This window comes from Psammomys obesus, unplaced genomic scaffold (genome assembly GCF_907164565.1).
Source record: "Psammomys obesus unplaced genomic scaffold, mPsaObe1.curated_primary_1811, whole genome shotgun sequence".
In the NCBI taxonomy this organism is placed as follows: domain Eukaryota; kingdom Metazoa; phylum Chordata; class Mammalia; order Rodentia; family Muridae; genus Psammomys; species Psammomys obesus.
The window spans coordinates 2,645,130-2,660,194 of record NW_026590407.1 but is presented as its reverse complement, the minus strand read 5'-3'; the positions used below and the strand labels follow the sequence as shown (position 1 = coordinate 2,660,194).

The 15,065-nt window shown below is 41.0% G+C and overlaps 1 protein-coding gene across 8 annotated transcripts; it reads left to right on the top strand.

Annotated features, from left to right (window-relative positions):
• Positions 1–7,803: 7,803 nt before the first annotated feature.
• Positions 7,804–12,927, top strand: Armcx2 (armadillo repeat containing X-linked 2). Of its 8 annotated transcripts, none has more exons than XM_055607306.1 (5): positions 7,804–7,907; positions 8,525–8,584; positions 9,281–9,384; positions 9,684–9,749; positions 10,030–12,927. In XM_055607306.1, exon 5 carries the CDS (start codon positions 10,146–10,148, stop codon positions 12,522–12,524), a length of 2,379 nt encoding a protein of 792 aa, XP_055463281.1. In that variant the 5' UTR covers positions 7,804–7,907; positions 8,525–8,584; positions 9,281–9,384; positions 9,684–9,749; positions 10,030–10,145; the 3' UTR covers positions 12,525–12,927. The 8 variants fall into 8 exon arrangements, with proteins under 8 accessions (XP_055463281.1, XP_055463280.1, XP_055463278.1 ...); XM_055607305.1 differs by having other exon boundaries at positions 8,392–8,584; XM_055607303.1 differs by having other exon boundaries at positions 8,333–8,584.
• Positions 12,928–15,065: the final 2,138 nt, after the last annotated feature.

The following is a 15,065-nucleotide window of genomic DNA, read 5'->3' as shown; positions in this document are numbered from 1 at the left end:
GAAAAGACTCACTAGAAAGTTGAGCTTTGAAAATGTGGTGTGTGTGTGTGTGTGTGTGTGTGTGTGTGTGTAATAAAGAAGAAATTATGTCCCTAAATGGGTAGAACCAGGAGTCTCTGGTTACCAAAATAGAAATAAAATTGATAGAACTGAAAATCTTTATGTTAACCAGAATAAGCCAGTCTCAGAAAGATAGCTACTGCATGCTTCCTTGAAAGTCTGGAACCTAGAAAGAAAAACCCTGAAAGGAGAAGGAGGACTAATAGTAAAGAAGGAGATAATGAAGGAAGGGAATAAAAGAGGGTGAGTGGCATGCAGCTATGATTTAAGTATATCACATGCATATATGAAAATATTATAGTGAAGTATTAACCATATATATATATGGTTAATATATATATATATATATATATATATATATATATATATATATCACCTTTTTTGTGATGAGCTAGGGCTTGAACCCAGGGTCTTGCATATGCTATTTAAGTACTCTACCACTGAGCTACACTCATAGCTCTTTAAAGTTCACCTTTGATAAAAACATAATGTTATGAGGTATATATATAGTGATATGTAGATAGAGAGAATCTCAAGCAGAAAAGCAAATAAATATAAAGTCTCTGTGAAGGGTATGTGGTCAGTTTGACCCAGGCATATCAAAGAAGGATAATTAGAGAAAGGAAAGATGAGACAAAAGTGTATGTAAGAAGGTTGACTATATTATAGTATAGTATAGTATAGTATAGTATAGTATAGTATAGTATAGTATAGTATAGTGTAGTGTAGTGTAGTGTAGTGTAGTGTAGTGTAGTGTAGTATAGTATAGTATAGTATAGTATAGTATAGTATAGTATAGTATAGTATAGTATAGTCTTGTCAGTTGTAGTGAAGATATTTGTATTTATTTTAAATAACATAGGAAGGCAGCTTGGAGTTTATAGAAGTGTTAAATGTCTAGAAGTGTTCAAACTATACTGTCAGGGAATGAAAGTGACAACAATGACTGGTCTATTTTCATAATTCTCAAAAACAGCAAATTAATAGAAAAGAAGAAATCTTAACAATCAAAGCATTTGAGTTTGGGGGACTGAACATAGGGCCTCCTGTTAGCAGGTAAGCACTCTACCACTGAGCTATAAGCCTAGAGTAATTTTTTATAAATTAAGCTAGTCAGTCTTAAAATCTCAAACTATTAAAAATAACAAGGGGGAAAACTTCATTTATGTAGTAAAGAATTATATGTAATTCATGATTCATTTTTGGTTAAATTAAATTATATATAAAACAAAATTTCCTTAACCTGATAAAGAATACATGAGGCTCTCTGACCTGGCAGATTTATCACTCCCCTGTGGGCAACCAGGACAATGGATCCTATAAGTTGCTTTTGCTCATTGGTAATATTTCTGAACATTAATTTTTAAGTGATACTAGTAAACATAAGTTAAAATAACTTTGAAAAAAGACGGATTATATCAGATATAACACTAGTTGTAATACAGGTTAAAACAAAAGAGAAAAAAAATTAGGAAGCTCTCAGAGAGGTCCTGGTCAAAAGAACTAAATAAATAAATGAATAAATGAATGAATGAATGAATAAGTAAATAAATAAATAAACAATAAGAAGGAATCATGAATGATGGATCAATGGAATCGAACAGAAGACCCAGAAATAAACCCACACACTTATGGACACCTGATTTTTGACAAAGATGCCAATACCATACAATGGAAAAAAGATAGCATCTTCAACAAATGGTGCTGGTCCAACTGGATGTCTACATGTAGAAAAATGAAAATAGATCCATACTTATCACCCTGCACAAAACTGAAGTCCAAGTGGATCAAAGACCTCAACATAAAACCAGACACATTAAATCGGCTAGAAAAAAAAGTGGGAAACACCCTAGAACTCATTGGTACAGGAGAAAACTTCCTCAACAGAACACCAACAGCACAGGCTCTAAGAGCAACAATCAATAAATGGGACCTCATGAAACTGAAAAGCTTCTGTAAAGCAAAGGACACCATCATCAAAACAAAGCGACTGCCTACAGATTGGGAAAGAATCATCACCAACCCTTTATCTGACAGAGGACTCATATCCAATATATATAAAGAACTAACCAAGCTGAAAAGCAATAAACCAAGTAATCCACTTAAAAAAATGGGGAACAGAGCTAAAGAGAGAATTCTCTGTAGAGGAATATCGAATGGCAGAGAAGCACTTAAAGAAATGCTCAACCTCATTAGCCATTAGGGAAATGCAAATCAAAACAACCCTGAGATTTCACCTTACACCCATCAGAATGGCCAAGATGAAAAACTCAAGGGACAACACATGCTGGAGAGGTTGTGGAGAAAGGGGAACCCTTCTCCACTGCTGGTGGGAATGTAAACTTGTACAACCACTCTGGAAATCAATCTGGCGCTTTCTCAGACAACTAGGAATAGCGCTTCCTCAAGATCCAGCCGTACCACTCCTAGGCATATACCCAAAAGAGGCGCAAGTACACAAAAAGGACATTTGCTCAACCATGTTTGTAGCAGCTTCATTTGTAATAGCCAGAAGCTGGAAACAACCCAGATGCCCCTCAACTGAAGAATGGATGCAGAAACTGTGGTACATCTATACAATGGAGTATTACTCAGCAATGAAAAATAAGGAAACCATGAAATTTGCAGGTAAATGGTGGGACCTGGAAAGGATCATCCTGAGTGAGTTGTCCCAGAAGCAAAAAGACACGCATGGTATATACTCACTCATATAAACATACAATATAGGATAAACCCACTAAAATCTGTACATCTAAACAAACTAAGCAAAAGAGAGGACCCTAACTAAAATGTTCAATCCCCATCCTGAAAGGCAAAGAGGATGGACATCAGAAGAAAAAGAAAATAGGAAACAACTTCGGAACCTGCTACAGAGGGCCTCTGAAAGCCAGAAGAAAACGAAACAACCTTGAAACCTGCCACAGAGGGCCTCTGAAAGCCTCTGCAGTATAGACTGTCAAAGCAGATGCTGAGCCTGATGGCCAACTGATGGGCAGAGTGAATGAATTCTATGTAAGAAGTGGGAAATATTAAGAGCTGGAGGGGACAGGAACTTCACAAGGAGAGCAACAGAACAAGATAATTTGAACACAGGGAACTTCCCAGAGAATCATACTCCAACCAAGGACTATTCGTGGAGATGACCTGGAACCCCTGCACAGGTGTAGCCCATGGCAGTTCAGTGTCCAAGTGGGTTACATAATAATGGGAAGAGGGACTGCCTCTGACATAATCTGATTGGCCTGCTCGTTGACACTTCCCCCTGAGGGGGGAGCAGACTTATCAGGCCACAGTAGAGGACAATGCAGCCACTTTTGATGAGAACTGATAGAATAAGATCAGAAAGAAGAGGAGAACCTCCCCTATCAGTGGACTTGGGGAGTGGCATGCATGCAGAAAGAGGAGGGAGGGTGGGATCGGGAGGGGAGGAGGGAGGGGCTTATGGGGGGATACAAAATGAATAAAGTGTAATTAATAAAAAAAGAAGGAATCATGGGTATTAGAAAGGAAGAAATGACCAAATTATAAATATCTTATTTTTCATAGTATTTTGGATTTTGCATACATAAATTTGGATTATGTTGGCATTTTGTTTCCAAAAGTATTACATGGGATGAAAGTATCAACTAACAGAAACTCAGGTTTAGAAAAGCTTTTTTTAACTTTTTTGTTTGACAGAAATAATTTTTAGTTAAATTTTTACTTTTTTATATTAATTACATAATATTCGCTTTGCATCCCAGCTGTAGTCCCCTCCTCATCCCCTCCCAATCCCACCCTCTTTCCCTCATCTCCTCCCATGTCCCTCTCCAAGTCTACTGATAGGGGAGGTCTTCCTCCCCTTCCATCTAACCCTAGCTTCTCAGGTCTCATCAGGACTGGTTGCAATGTTCTCCTCTGTGTCCTGGCAAGGCTGCTCCTTCCTAAGGGCTTCTGTAAAGCAAAAGACACTGCTGTCAGAACAAAACGACAGCCTACAGATTGGGAAAGGATATTCACCAACGCCATATCTGACAGAGGGCTGATATCTAGAATATATAAAGAACTCAAGAAGTTAAAAAACAACAAATCAAGTAATACAATTTTTAAAAAAATGAGGTACGGAGCTAAAGGGAGAAAATCATCTGTAGAGGAATATAGAATGGCAGAGAAATACTTAAAGAAATGCTCAACGTCCTTAGCCATCAGGGAAATGCAAATCGAAACGACCCTGAGATTTCACCTTACACCCATCAGAGTGGCTATATAAAAACTCAAGTGACAACACATGCTGGAGAGGTTATGGAGGAAGGGGAACCCTCCTCCATTTCTGGTGGGAATACAAACTTGTACAACTACTTTGGAAAACAATCTGGTGATTCTCAGACAATTAGGAATAGTGCTTCCTCAAGATCCAGCTATACCACTCCTAGGCATATATCCAAAATATGCTCAAGTACACAACAAAGACATTTGTTTAACCATGTTTGTAGCAGCTTTATTCATAATAGCCAGAACCTGGAAACAACCCAGATGTCCCTCAATGGAGGAATGGATACAGAATTTGTGGTACATTTACACAATGCAATACTACTCAGCAATTTTTTACCCTTCCTAATATATGAAAGTCAGTTCTATTTTTGCTTTTCTATTTTTAATAAACTTTCCAAAGATTGTACAAGTAGGTATTTAGTAGCATTTGGTTGTATTGTATTAACATTAAATCTTTTTTCCCTTTGTTTTTTCTGTGTATTGCTACTTAAAAAACAAAAACAAATCTTGCCTTTTTATAATTAAGGGTGCTTGTCCAGAAAGTCTCATGGTAGAAATTATATTTTCAATCAAATATTTTGATTGAACATTTGGAATTCATAAAACATAATATTTTTGAAAAATAAAAATGTATACTCAGACATTCATATACTTGAAAATCACTGCATCTTTTTTCTGTTTAAAATTATCTCTGTCTTGGTAACAATAAAAAAATAAAACAAAATCTGAAAAAAAAGAAAAGAGAAAATGAGAACATGTTTATAGAAAAATGGCATTTAGTATAAACCTACACAGACCAAAAATGTCACCTAAGAACTATTGGAACTATATGAAAAACTTAGCCGAGACTGGTGATGCATGCCTTTAATCACAGCACATGGGAGGCAGAGGTAGGAAGAGATCTAAAAACTTGAGAGCAGAAAATAAATATGCAATAGTAGAATATTTTCTCTTAATATTAAGTTTCCCATCAGAACCTGAAATTCAAGAATGAAATACTGGTTGGGCTGGAGAAATGGCTCAGGGATTAACAGTGTTTGCTGCTCTTGCAGAGAACCAACACCCACAAAACAATAATTCACAACTGCTAGTAACTCTAGCTCCAAGCAATTCAAACCTTTTTTATGGTCTCCACTGGCACCTTAAATACCTATGGTGTACACACACAGGTATGCATATAGACATGACATAAATGTAATAAGCAATTTTGAAAAGAAACAGTGTTTTTACCACAAAATGATTAAAACATTAGAAAAATAAGCAAGTATTCTGAACTAGATAGCTGAGAAACTTGTGATAACATAAAACATAACATAAAAATGGACAGAAACTCACAGGACTTGATTCTAGGAAGACAATCTTGATTTTTAAGATAATAACATTCCATAAGACTTTGAAGATTTACAATATAAAGAGCAATGCCTATTTCCCTTATGATTTTGTTTCATTTGGAACTTGACCAATAAGCATAAATCTACCTACTAAGATGGGCTTTAAAAGAAAATCAGAAACTGTTAGCAGTAACTGAGACTAGAAAAGCTACAAGGTTTTCTTTGTACACACTTTACATATTTTCTTATTGCTTTGATTTAATTTTCCTTTCACTCTGGGAGGTTGAATCAAAGCTTCAAACATGCCTAGTAATATTTATTACTAGACAAAGAAGGTTCTTAATCTTGACTGATACACAAAACACAATCTCTTTAGGCTATTCTATTAGCTCTTGATATCTGAGAGATGGATTACAAACCCCTTGAAAAACTGTTGGAATCAAGGACCTCTAATCCCACCTCCTAAAATCTATTTAGACCCATACACAATCAAAAATAAAACCTTTAGGATGAATATAATTTCAGACAGAACACACAGTTAGCTAAGTACCAATACCTAGCCAAGGTTAATCAGTGTGGCCACTGGATGCTGCAGTTTGGATCTGGACAGATACTTGGCTAAGGGAGCACCAAAGCAGATAAGGAATGGCTGTTACTTTGCAGCAAACCTAGGATTCTACTGGTCCCTTTGGAGTTAAGGTGGCCAGAGGTGAGGGGACCACCAGGCTGTAACTGTCAGATCAGGTAATAGTAGCACATGGAGTATTAAGGATAACATTCACCAGGACACTGTGTAAAACAATATACATCAAGCCAATCTAACAACAGCTTCCCCCAGCAATCACTTCTTTCTTTATTGAAATATTCAGCTCCAGAGGAAGATGGGAAAAGCACACCATTCCATGCATGACTGAGTTATCACTAAAAGAGGAAAGGCAAGTAGCTAAAGGCATTCATCCATGCCACCACTTTGACGACCTGTCCATGTATATCTTGGGAGTAAGCAACAAAGTCACCTGTCTAAATGCAGGAAATCATTAAAGCATCAGGGGTGTGGGAGGGAGCAGTAGGACAACAGAGCAAGGGGGCTTTTACCATCCTACCCCCTTCACACAATTCCTTTTCTTAGCCTTGAAACTCTTTTTTTCACCTAAAGATGAATCACTAAACTGGAATCTAACCCAGGGACAGTTGTTCAAAAATTATTATGGTAACATTCATGAAATTACAGGAGATTCACAAAGCAGTAAGCCACAGCATGATAATGTTAACAGGAAAAGAGAAGATCACTTATTAATTCAACTTAAAATTTTTAGCTATCCCAGAAGAAAAATGGGATATTATTTATCCAAAATAAATAAGATAGGCCCACTGAATGCATCTTCACAGATCAAACCACAGATCATATAGAAATATGTTTATATTATCAATAAAATACATTTTTAGATTCTTAAATACTTAGCATGCTTTGAAATCTAGTTCCCATGTGTCCAATAGAATTCATTTTCTATGTGATAACAATTAACCAAAACTAACGTAAGAGAGAAATCTTTGTTGTTGTTTTTAAAAAAAAAAAAAAAAAAAAAAAAAGGTTTCTGTCCATTTTTGCTACAGTTTCCCACAATGGGAACTTGTTTTATTGTATCTTCTTCCCATAAAAATAAAGCTGCGGTGATAGCTTTTAAAACAGACTTCCAGAAGAACAGATCTCACGTCCAATTCTTGCCTCCTCTTTAATATTTGTCCCTTATCTTTACAGGATCAGAAACTCAACTGCAAAAGAAATGCTCATCCCTAGGTAGGAACTGGAAGATGGAGAATGGACAGAGAATCTTGGAGTAACCTGGGAAGGCGCGTAAAGGGGGGGAGGGGTTGAGATAGCTCCACAAGAAAAGAAAAAAGTAAGAAAAAGTCAACAATTCTCCTAGAAGCTGCTCCTGCACAGTAGCGAGAGAAAACAGATTCAGATAGGGAGAAGGGGCTACTTTTTGGCCTTAGTGGTTACAAACGCAATGATGATTGACAGAACCTGATGTAGTGGGATGAGGTAGGAGTGGGGATAAAGGAGGGGCCTCTAGCTCTTGGTGGGAGTGGAATTCAGGGACACGAGCTTACTGGTGATGAGGCCCTCACGTGACCAAGAGCTGATTTGGGCAAAGGCACTTAAAGCCTTGCCGGCCATCCCTGCCATCTTCCTCCGGGTAACAACGCTCTTGAGCTGCGCACTGCAGGCGAGAAGAAGAAAATTCACTCAGAACTGGCAAGGTGGGTGAGATTGAACATCCTCTGGACCTGGGGGATACAAATAGCCTAGGGATATTTAATGTCAAGGCCACAGGAGCCTCTGCATGCTCCGAGGGCCGGGGTTTTCCAGACCCGGGATCACAGGCGCAGTGGATTTTGGTGGGTCGCGGGAAGAGTGGAATGAAAAGACTATCAGATGTATAGAAGAAACTGCTAACTTCTCTCTCAGCTGTTTTGCGATTTTGTTTTGACACCCAGGCTCAGCTCCCTATTTGTCTGCTGTTTTGAGAGGATACAAGAGAAAAAACAAAACAAACAACAACAACAAAAAAAAAAAAAACCGTGGCATCCCATACAAGCCCAGCAAGGAGGTTGGGATCGGGAGGCCAGAGGGGCTTGAAATTTGGAAGCAATCGCTATTTTTCACTAATACCCTCCCTTTTCAGACACCTTGCTGCCACAAACCTGCTCCCTCCCCTCCCCGACCAGCCCCCTGTCCTTCTAGGGCGCTAGGAAATGGGTGTGCCAGCTTATGTAGGAGAGATGGCGGATTTGGAGCTGTATGGGCTTCACAGGCTCGGGGACCGTGAGAGAATCTGGTATTAAACCGCCATGCTAACTGCCAGGCTGCTTTCCAGACACTTGCGGCCCACACAGCCCTTCATCCTGGTCTTTTCAGCCCTGAAAAAGGAATTCTGGTACGCAGGCTAAATAAATGGTGGTTGCTGGGATTTGAGATGGGGGTAGGAGGTGGAGCCCAGAGCGGAGAAACCAGGACCCTGAAAGACCCTGAAACTGAGGAGGCGGGCCTAGCGGCCCTTTTTCTGCAAGCCAGTGCTAGGCCAGAAAGATGGGGGGAGGGGATGAAGAACGGCTGAGCTTAAACAGGAAACCCTAGAATTCTGGCAGGAATCCCCCATGCTGCATCCTAACCAGCTTTCTGAGCTCTCTAGGGTTGCCTGCTCTGCTGCGACGCAGTAGGGGTGTGGCGCTAGTGCTAGGCCAGAAAGATGGGGGAGGGGATGAAGAACGGCTGAGCTTAAACAGGAAACCCTAGAATTCTGGCAGGAATCCCCCATGCTGCATCCTAATCAGCTTTCTCAGCACTCTCGCCTTGCCCCCTCCTCTGCGATGCAGTAGAAGGGGTGTGGCGCTGTCTCAGAAAAATGGCTGCCAGGGGTGGGGCGAAATTAAAAGGGGGCGCTGAGGCCTGAGGAGCCTGCGCAAATGCGGAGCGGGGGGAGAGGGCGGGGGGGGGCGTATTGCCCTTGGTGGGATGGGAGAGGCAAGAAGAATTAAAGGAAATGAAAGGTGGAATTCTTTGCCATTGTGCTGTGCAGTTAGGAGAAAGCTAACACTAGGACTCTTGTTCTGGATGCTGATATGTCCACCAGGTTCTTAGTCTGTCCCGGAGTCTGTATTTCTGCCCTTCAGCTGGACCTCAGCACGAAGCTCTGGCGGAACTAGAGGAAAAAGAAAGACCTCTGAAATCTTGCAGGTCAGTGTTTGAGGTGAGAAATGTTGACCCTCTGGTGTGGCAGAGGTCAGAGGATGGAACCAGAATACCTCCTCCCACATCTTTTCTTTCTTTAAGATATCTTTGTTCTGGCTGGTCCTTTTTGGTGTAGTAAAGGGGGCATGTGTTATCTGTCTTTTTATGTTAATAGATGGGGGAGAAAAGGAGGACTCCTGAGGGATTGTTTTTTTTTTTTTTTTTTTGCTCACCAGAATGCAAATCAGGGAAGAACAAACCTTCTGTCTACTAAAGGCTCAAAACCACCTGTTATCTACCCACAGATCCATCCACCTATAGGCTCTGCAGCAGTGAGCACATTGGAAATTGCTCCTGATCCCAAGAAGCTGGTATGTACATGAACATTACCTAAACATTTGAATAGGGGTGGGAGTATTGTAGGTGAATCTCATATTTCCCCCTCTCGGGCCAGGTTTGCATATGACCCCTCCCCATTTGGGAACAAATAAATTATAGGTATTGGCACTGGGAAGATGAACTAGAGTTGAAGGTATGACCTGGAGCTAATCTCTCAATCAGCAAGTACAGGTTCGACCTCAGACTCTCCTCTATGTAAACAAATTGAGCCCAGACCCTGTACTTCTCATTTCTAATATTTACTCCTACTAGGTCCAGCTCAGCTTGCAGCCTCAGAAGAACTTTTGAACCTAACCTTGAGAACCTTGATTTGACTGGTACGCAAGCCAGTTCCAAACCCTGGATCAGAGAATCACTCCAGGTGTACCATGAGCCGTGCCCGGGATGCTGGCTGTGTAGCTGCTGGCATAGTGATTGGGGCTAGTGCTTGGTACTGTGTCTACAAATATACTAGGAGAAAAGAACAGAAGAAAAAGAAGCGACCTGCCAAGCCTAAAAACCGGGCTTCTGTGGGTACTGGAACCAGGACCAGAGCTGGGCTAAGAGCTGGGTTTACAATTGACCTTGGGCCAGGATTCACTCCCCCAACCCCAGTCAGTGTTGAGGCAATGAGCAAGGCTCAAGGAGAAGCAGCCAGTTCTGACACAGCTGTAGCTGAAGAAATGGTGCCAGCTGCACCCAGCCCTAAGGTTCAGAATGGGGCAGAAAGTAAAGTCCAGGAGGCAAATGGGGCTGGGACTGAGCCTAATATGGAAACAGTAGCAGTGACTCCAGCTGCCTGTGCAGATACACCTCCTCCCAAGGTGGCAGAGGCTCCCACTGCAGCAGAGGCTCCAGAAATAGTAGGGGCTCCCAAGTTGCTGGAAGCTCCCAGCACCACAGAGAAGTCTGGGGCAACAGCACACCCTGGGCCAGCAGTACCTCTGGGGGTAGTCCCGTCTCCTGGGCCAGCAGCACCTTCCCCATCAATAATGCCTCCTGGACCAGCAGCACTTCCCTGGGCAGTCCAGTCTCCAGGACCAGCAGCACCTCCCATAGCAGTCCAATCTCTTGTGACAGCAGCACCTTCCTGGGCAGTAGTAGCGCCTCCTGGGGCAGTTTACATTCCTGTGGCAGCCCACTTCCCTGGGCCGGCAGCACCTTCCAGGGTAACCCAGTCTCCTGGGACAGTGGTGCCTCCTCTTCCACCCCCATCTCTGGGGCCAGGAGTGCTTGCCAGGTCAGTGCAGTCTCCTGTGGCATCAGTGCCTCCCAGAGCAGTCCAGTGTCCTGGGGCATCAGTGCATCCTGGGGCCGCCCAATCTCCTGGGGTAGTAGTGCCTCCCAGGGCAGTCCAGTTTTCTGGGGCAACAGTGACTCCCAGGACAGCAACTCCTTCTGGAACACCAGTGCCTTCCAGGGGGGCAGCAACTCCCAAGACAGGAGCTTTAGCTAGGGCACCAGCATCTACCCAGAGAGCAGCAACTACAGAGGTCATGCAGGTCCCTAGGGTGGCAGCACCTGCTGAATCCACAGAGACTCCTAGAATAGCAACATCTGCCACGGTGGATGAGGCCTCTCTGCCAATGTTTTCTGGGACTTCAGGGTCCTCTAAGACAGCAGCAACCACTGCTGGCAAGAAAGCAGCCCCTGGAGCTCACACAGGGGCTATACCTAAGGCTGGGTCAGCCACTGGAGCTGTACCCAAAGGTGGAGGCAAGGGTGGAAACAAGAACCGGAATGGAGGCAAGGGCAAAAATAGGAAAAACAAGGTTGAAGTGGATGAATTGGGGATGGGCTTCCGCCCTGGTGATGGGGCTGCAGCAGCTGCTGCAGCCTCTGCTAATGGGGGACAGGCTTTCCTAGCAGAGATTCCTGAGTCCGAAGAAGGGGAATCTGGGTGGACTGATACAGAGTCAGACTCAGACTCTGAACCTGAGGTCCAGCCCAGAGGAAAGGGGAAGAGAACCATTCCCATGCATAAGCGCCCCTTTCCTTATGAAATTGATGAGATTCTGGGTGTCCGAGATCTCAGGAAAGTCCTAGCCTTGCTTCAAAAATCTGACGATCCTTTCATCCAGCAAGTAGCCCTGCTCACCCTGAGCAACAATGCCAATTACTCATGTAATCAAGAAACAATTCGAAAGTTGGGAGGCCTCCCAATTATTGCAAACATGATCAACAAAACTGACCCCCACATTAAGGAAAAAGCCTTAATGGCCATGAATAACCTGAGTGAAAATTATGAAAACCAGGGCAGACTACAGGTGTACATGAATAAAGTGATGGATGACATCATGGCTTCTAACCTGAACTCAGCAGTACAGGTAGTTGGGTTAAAATTTTTAACAAACATGACTATTACTAATGACTACCAGCACCTGCTTGTCAATTCCATTGCAAATTTTTTCCGGTTGTTATCTCAGGGGGGAGGAAAAATCAAGGTTGAGATTTTGAAAATACTTTCAAATTTTGCTGAAAATCCAGACATGCTCAAAAAGCTTCTCGGTACCCAAGTGCCGGCATCATTTAGTTCCCTTTATAATTCTTATGTAGAATCAGAAATTCTTATTAATGCTCTTACTCTTTTTGAGATTATCTTTGACAACCTCAGAGCAGAAGTCTTCAACTACAGAGAATTCAACAAGGGATCTCTGTTTTACTTATGTACTACATCTGGGGTGTGTGTTAAGAAAATTCGAGCCTTAGCAAATCACCATGACCTCTTGGTGAAAGTGAAAGTTATAAAACTGGTGAACAAGTTCTGATTGATCTGTGCCCTCAAGGTGTGTGATTATTTGGTTTTGCAGTTGCAAGCATTAAAAATGAGACATTGCTTTTCTAATTGTATGTATACTAACAGAATCCTTTCAGCTGCTGGTTTTGAATAATGTATCATTCAGAGTAATGTTATCTGTGGCAGTCATCAGCTTTAAGCTGAACCATTTTCTCATTATCAAATCCCCTGTAGTGCTATCGTACTGAAGACATATTTGTGATTTTGTGATTGGAACTGTGCTGCTTGGGTGGAATATTTTTGTTGGGTCCTCTATGTGAATCGATAACCATCCTGTCCATGAATGGCCTACTCTGCTCTTACTTGTTTTGACTTGAATTTTGTCACCAAAGACTTCATATGTGCATCATCAATAAAGCGTGTGTTGTAAATGGCAAGAAGTTGTTCTTGTGCTTGAATTAAGTCTAGCTGCAAAGATAAGAAACATAAATACACATGGACTACTGACAGGACCTAGGCATATGCTTAGGGTCAGACACTTGTTGTCTGGCAGGATGAAGCAGAACATCAATGAAGGATGCACTTAAGATGAGCCTGAAGGACACCATAGAAGAGTGGCCTAGAATAGAGAAGTGTGAAGAAAGACATGGGGGTAGGAATTCTGTTCCTATGATAGGGAGGAAGCTATTTTCCCTAAAACAGAAAAATGGAACCTGTGGAAGAGGAGTGATAAAAGATAAAAATTATAATTTAGGGTGAAGAAATTTGTTTTGTTTGTTGTTTTAAGGTCTTAAACCCTCAGCTCCAAAATAGCCATTCAGGGAGTGACAGGACATTTTACAATATACATATATAAAAGGAAAAACAGGGCTGGGAGATAGATTAACTGGTAAAGTCTTTGCCTCACAAGTAAGAGGACTTGGGATTGATCCTCAGAACCCACTTTAAAATGCTGTATGTGATAATGTCCACTTGTAAACCTGGCCCTGAGGGTTAGTGGACAAAAGGATCCCTGTGCCTCACTCACCAGCCAGTCTAGCCTAATTGATGAGCTCCAGGCCAGTGAGAGACCCTGAAACAAAGGAGGAAAGGAATTTCTGAGAATGATGTATAGCTTACCCTCTGGTGACTACACATATGAACACACACATAAAAATAAAATTAATCTGGCGGCAATGTACAAGACAGATTGAAGTTAACATGGGCTTAAGGGTAGAGATAAAATGAGAGCATATGTTTGAAAGTTACAGTAAATCAAGCCTGAAATGGTAAATGATGAAATGGTGTGGTAATAAGGCACAGGCACAAAAGAGTACACAAAAGCATGCTTATGCATCCTTGCACATGCACACACACAAACACAGAGAGAGAGAGAAAGACAGAAAGATGTATTGCACATCATGATAATTAGAGGTAATATTACCATGTTATATACTTGATAATTGCTATAACAGAAGATTTTAACTGTTCTAACAACAAAAAATAAATGTGATATATTTTATAAAGTAACAATTTAACTATCCCATAATATGTACATGTATTAGAATATGACGTTGTACACAGGAATATAATTGCTGTTTGTCAATTCAGCTAAAAAAAATGTATAACTAATATACTGCTATACAAGCATTAAACTTGATTGTAGCCAAAAGACTGAGAAGGGATCCGTGCATAGATTAGAAGACATGATTTTTAAGAGTTTATGAAACATTAAAAAGATTCACACAATTGAAATTGGGTGAAATTTCTTTCATATATTTAGTATGTATATTTCTACATATTTTTGCAAAATTGGGATCATACTGCACATCAGTATTTCTCAATGTGTAGCCCACAGAATGTTGCAGGTTCCTGAAAATGTGTGGTCAAAAAAAGTCTCAAAAAATTACTAACATGTTATTTACTGTTTTCATCGGGTTGGCATTTGGCACAGAAGCAATGAGAAAATTACCAGTGTCACAGTTGGGATCAAGACAATGATGTCAAACTACACTAGTAGTGGTTGCATTTTTTTTTTTTTTTACAGTGGTGTACTCAAATTCTTAAAATCTAGTTTTATTTGTAAATGTTTCAATAAAGTCCCCGTTCATTATGAAATGACACATGCTGAACCTTAATGCTTTAGCCCTTTAAATATTCTGTGTGACCAAATAGGAAGTACATGCAAAACACTGTGCTGCTAGCTTAAGTTGATGGTTTTATTGAAGAAAAATTATGTAAGTTGGTAGTTCTCAACCTGAGGGTCATGACCCTTCTGGGGGAATCAAATGACCCTTTCACAGGGGTTGTCTAAGACCATTGGAAAACACAGATATTTACATTATGATCCACAACAGCAAAATTACAACTATGAAGTAGCAATTGAAAAAATCTATGGTTGGGGGTCACCACAACATAAGGAACTGTATTAAAGGGTGGCAACCTTAAGAAGGTTGAGAATCACTAATTTAAGTTGTTCATTGAGTTAGCTATTGGTCACACAGAACATCATTTTTACTTAGAAATGACTTTCAGATAATATATAGCTTTTTACACTTCTGAACTTGGCAGACATTAAAAAAAAAACTATCTG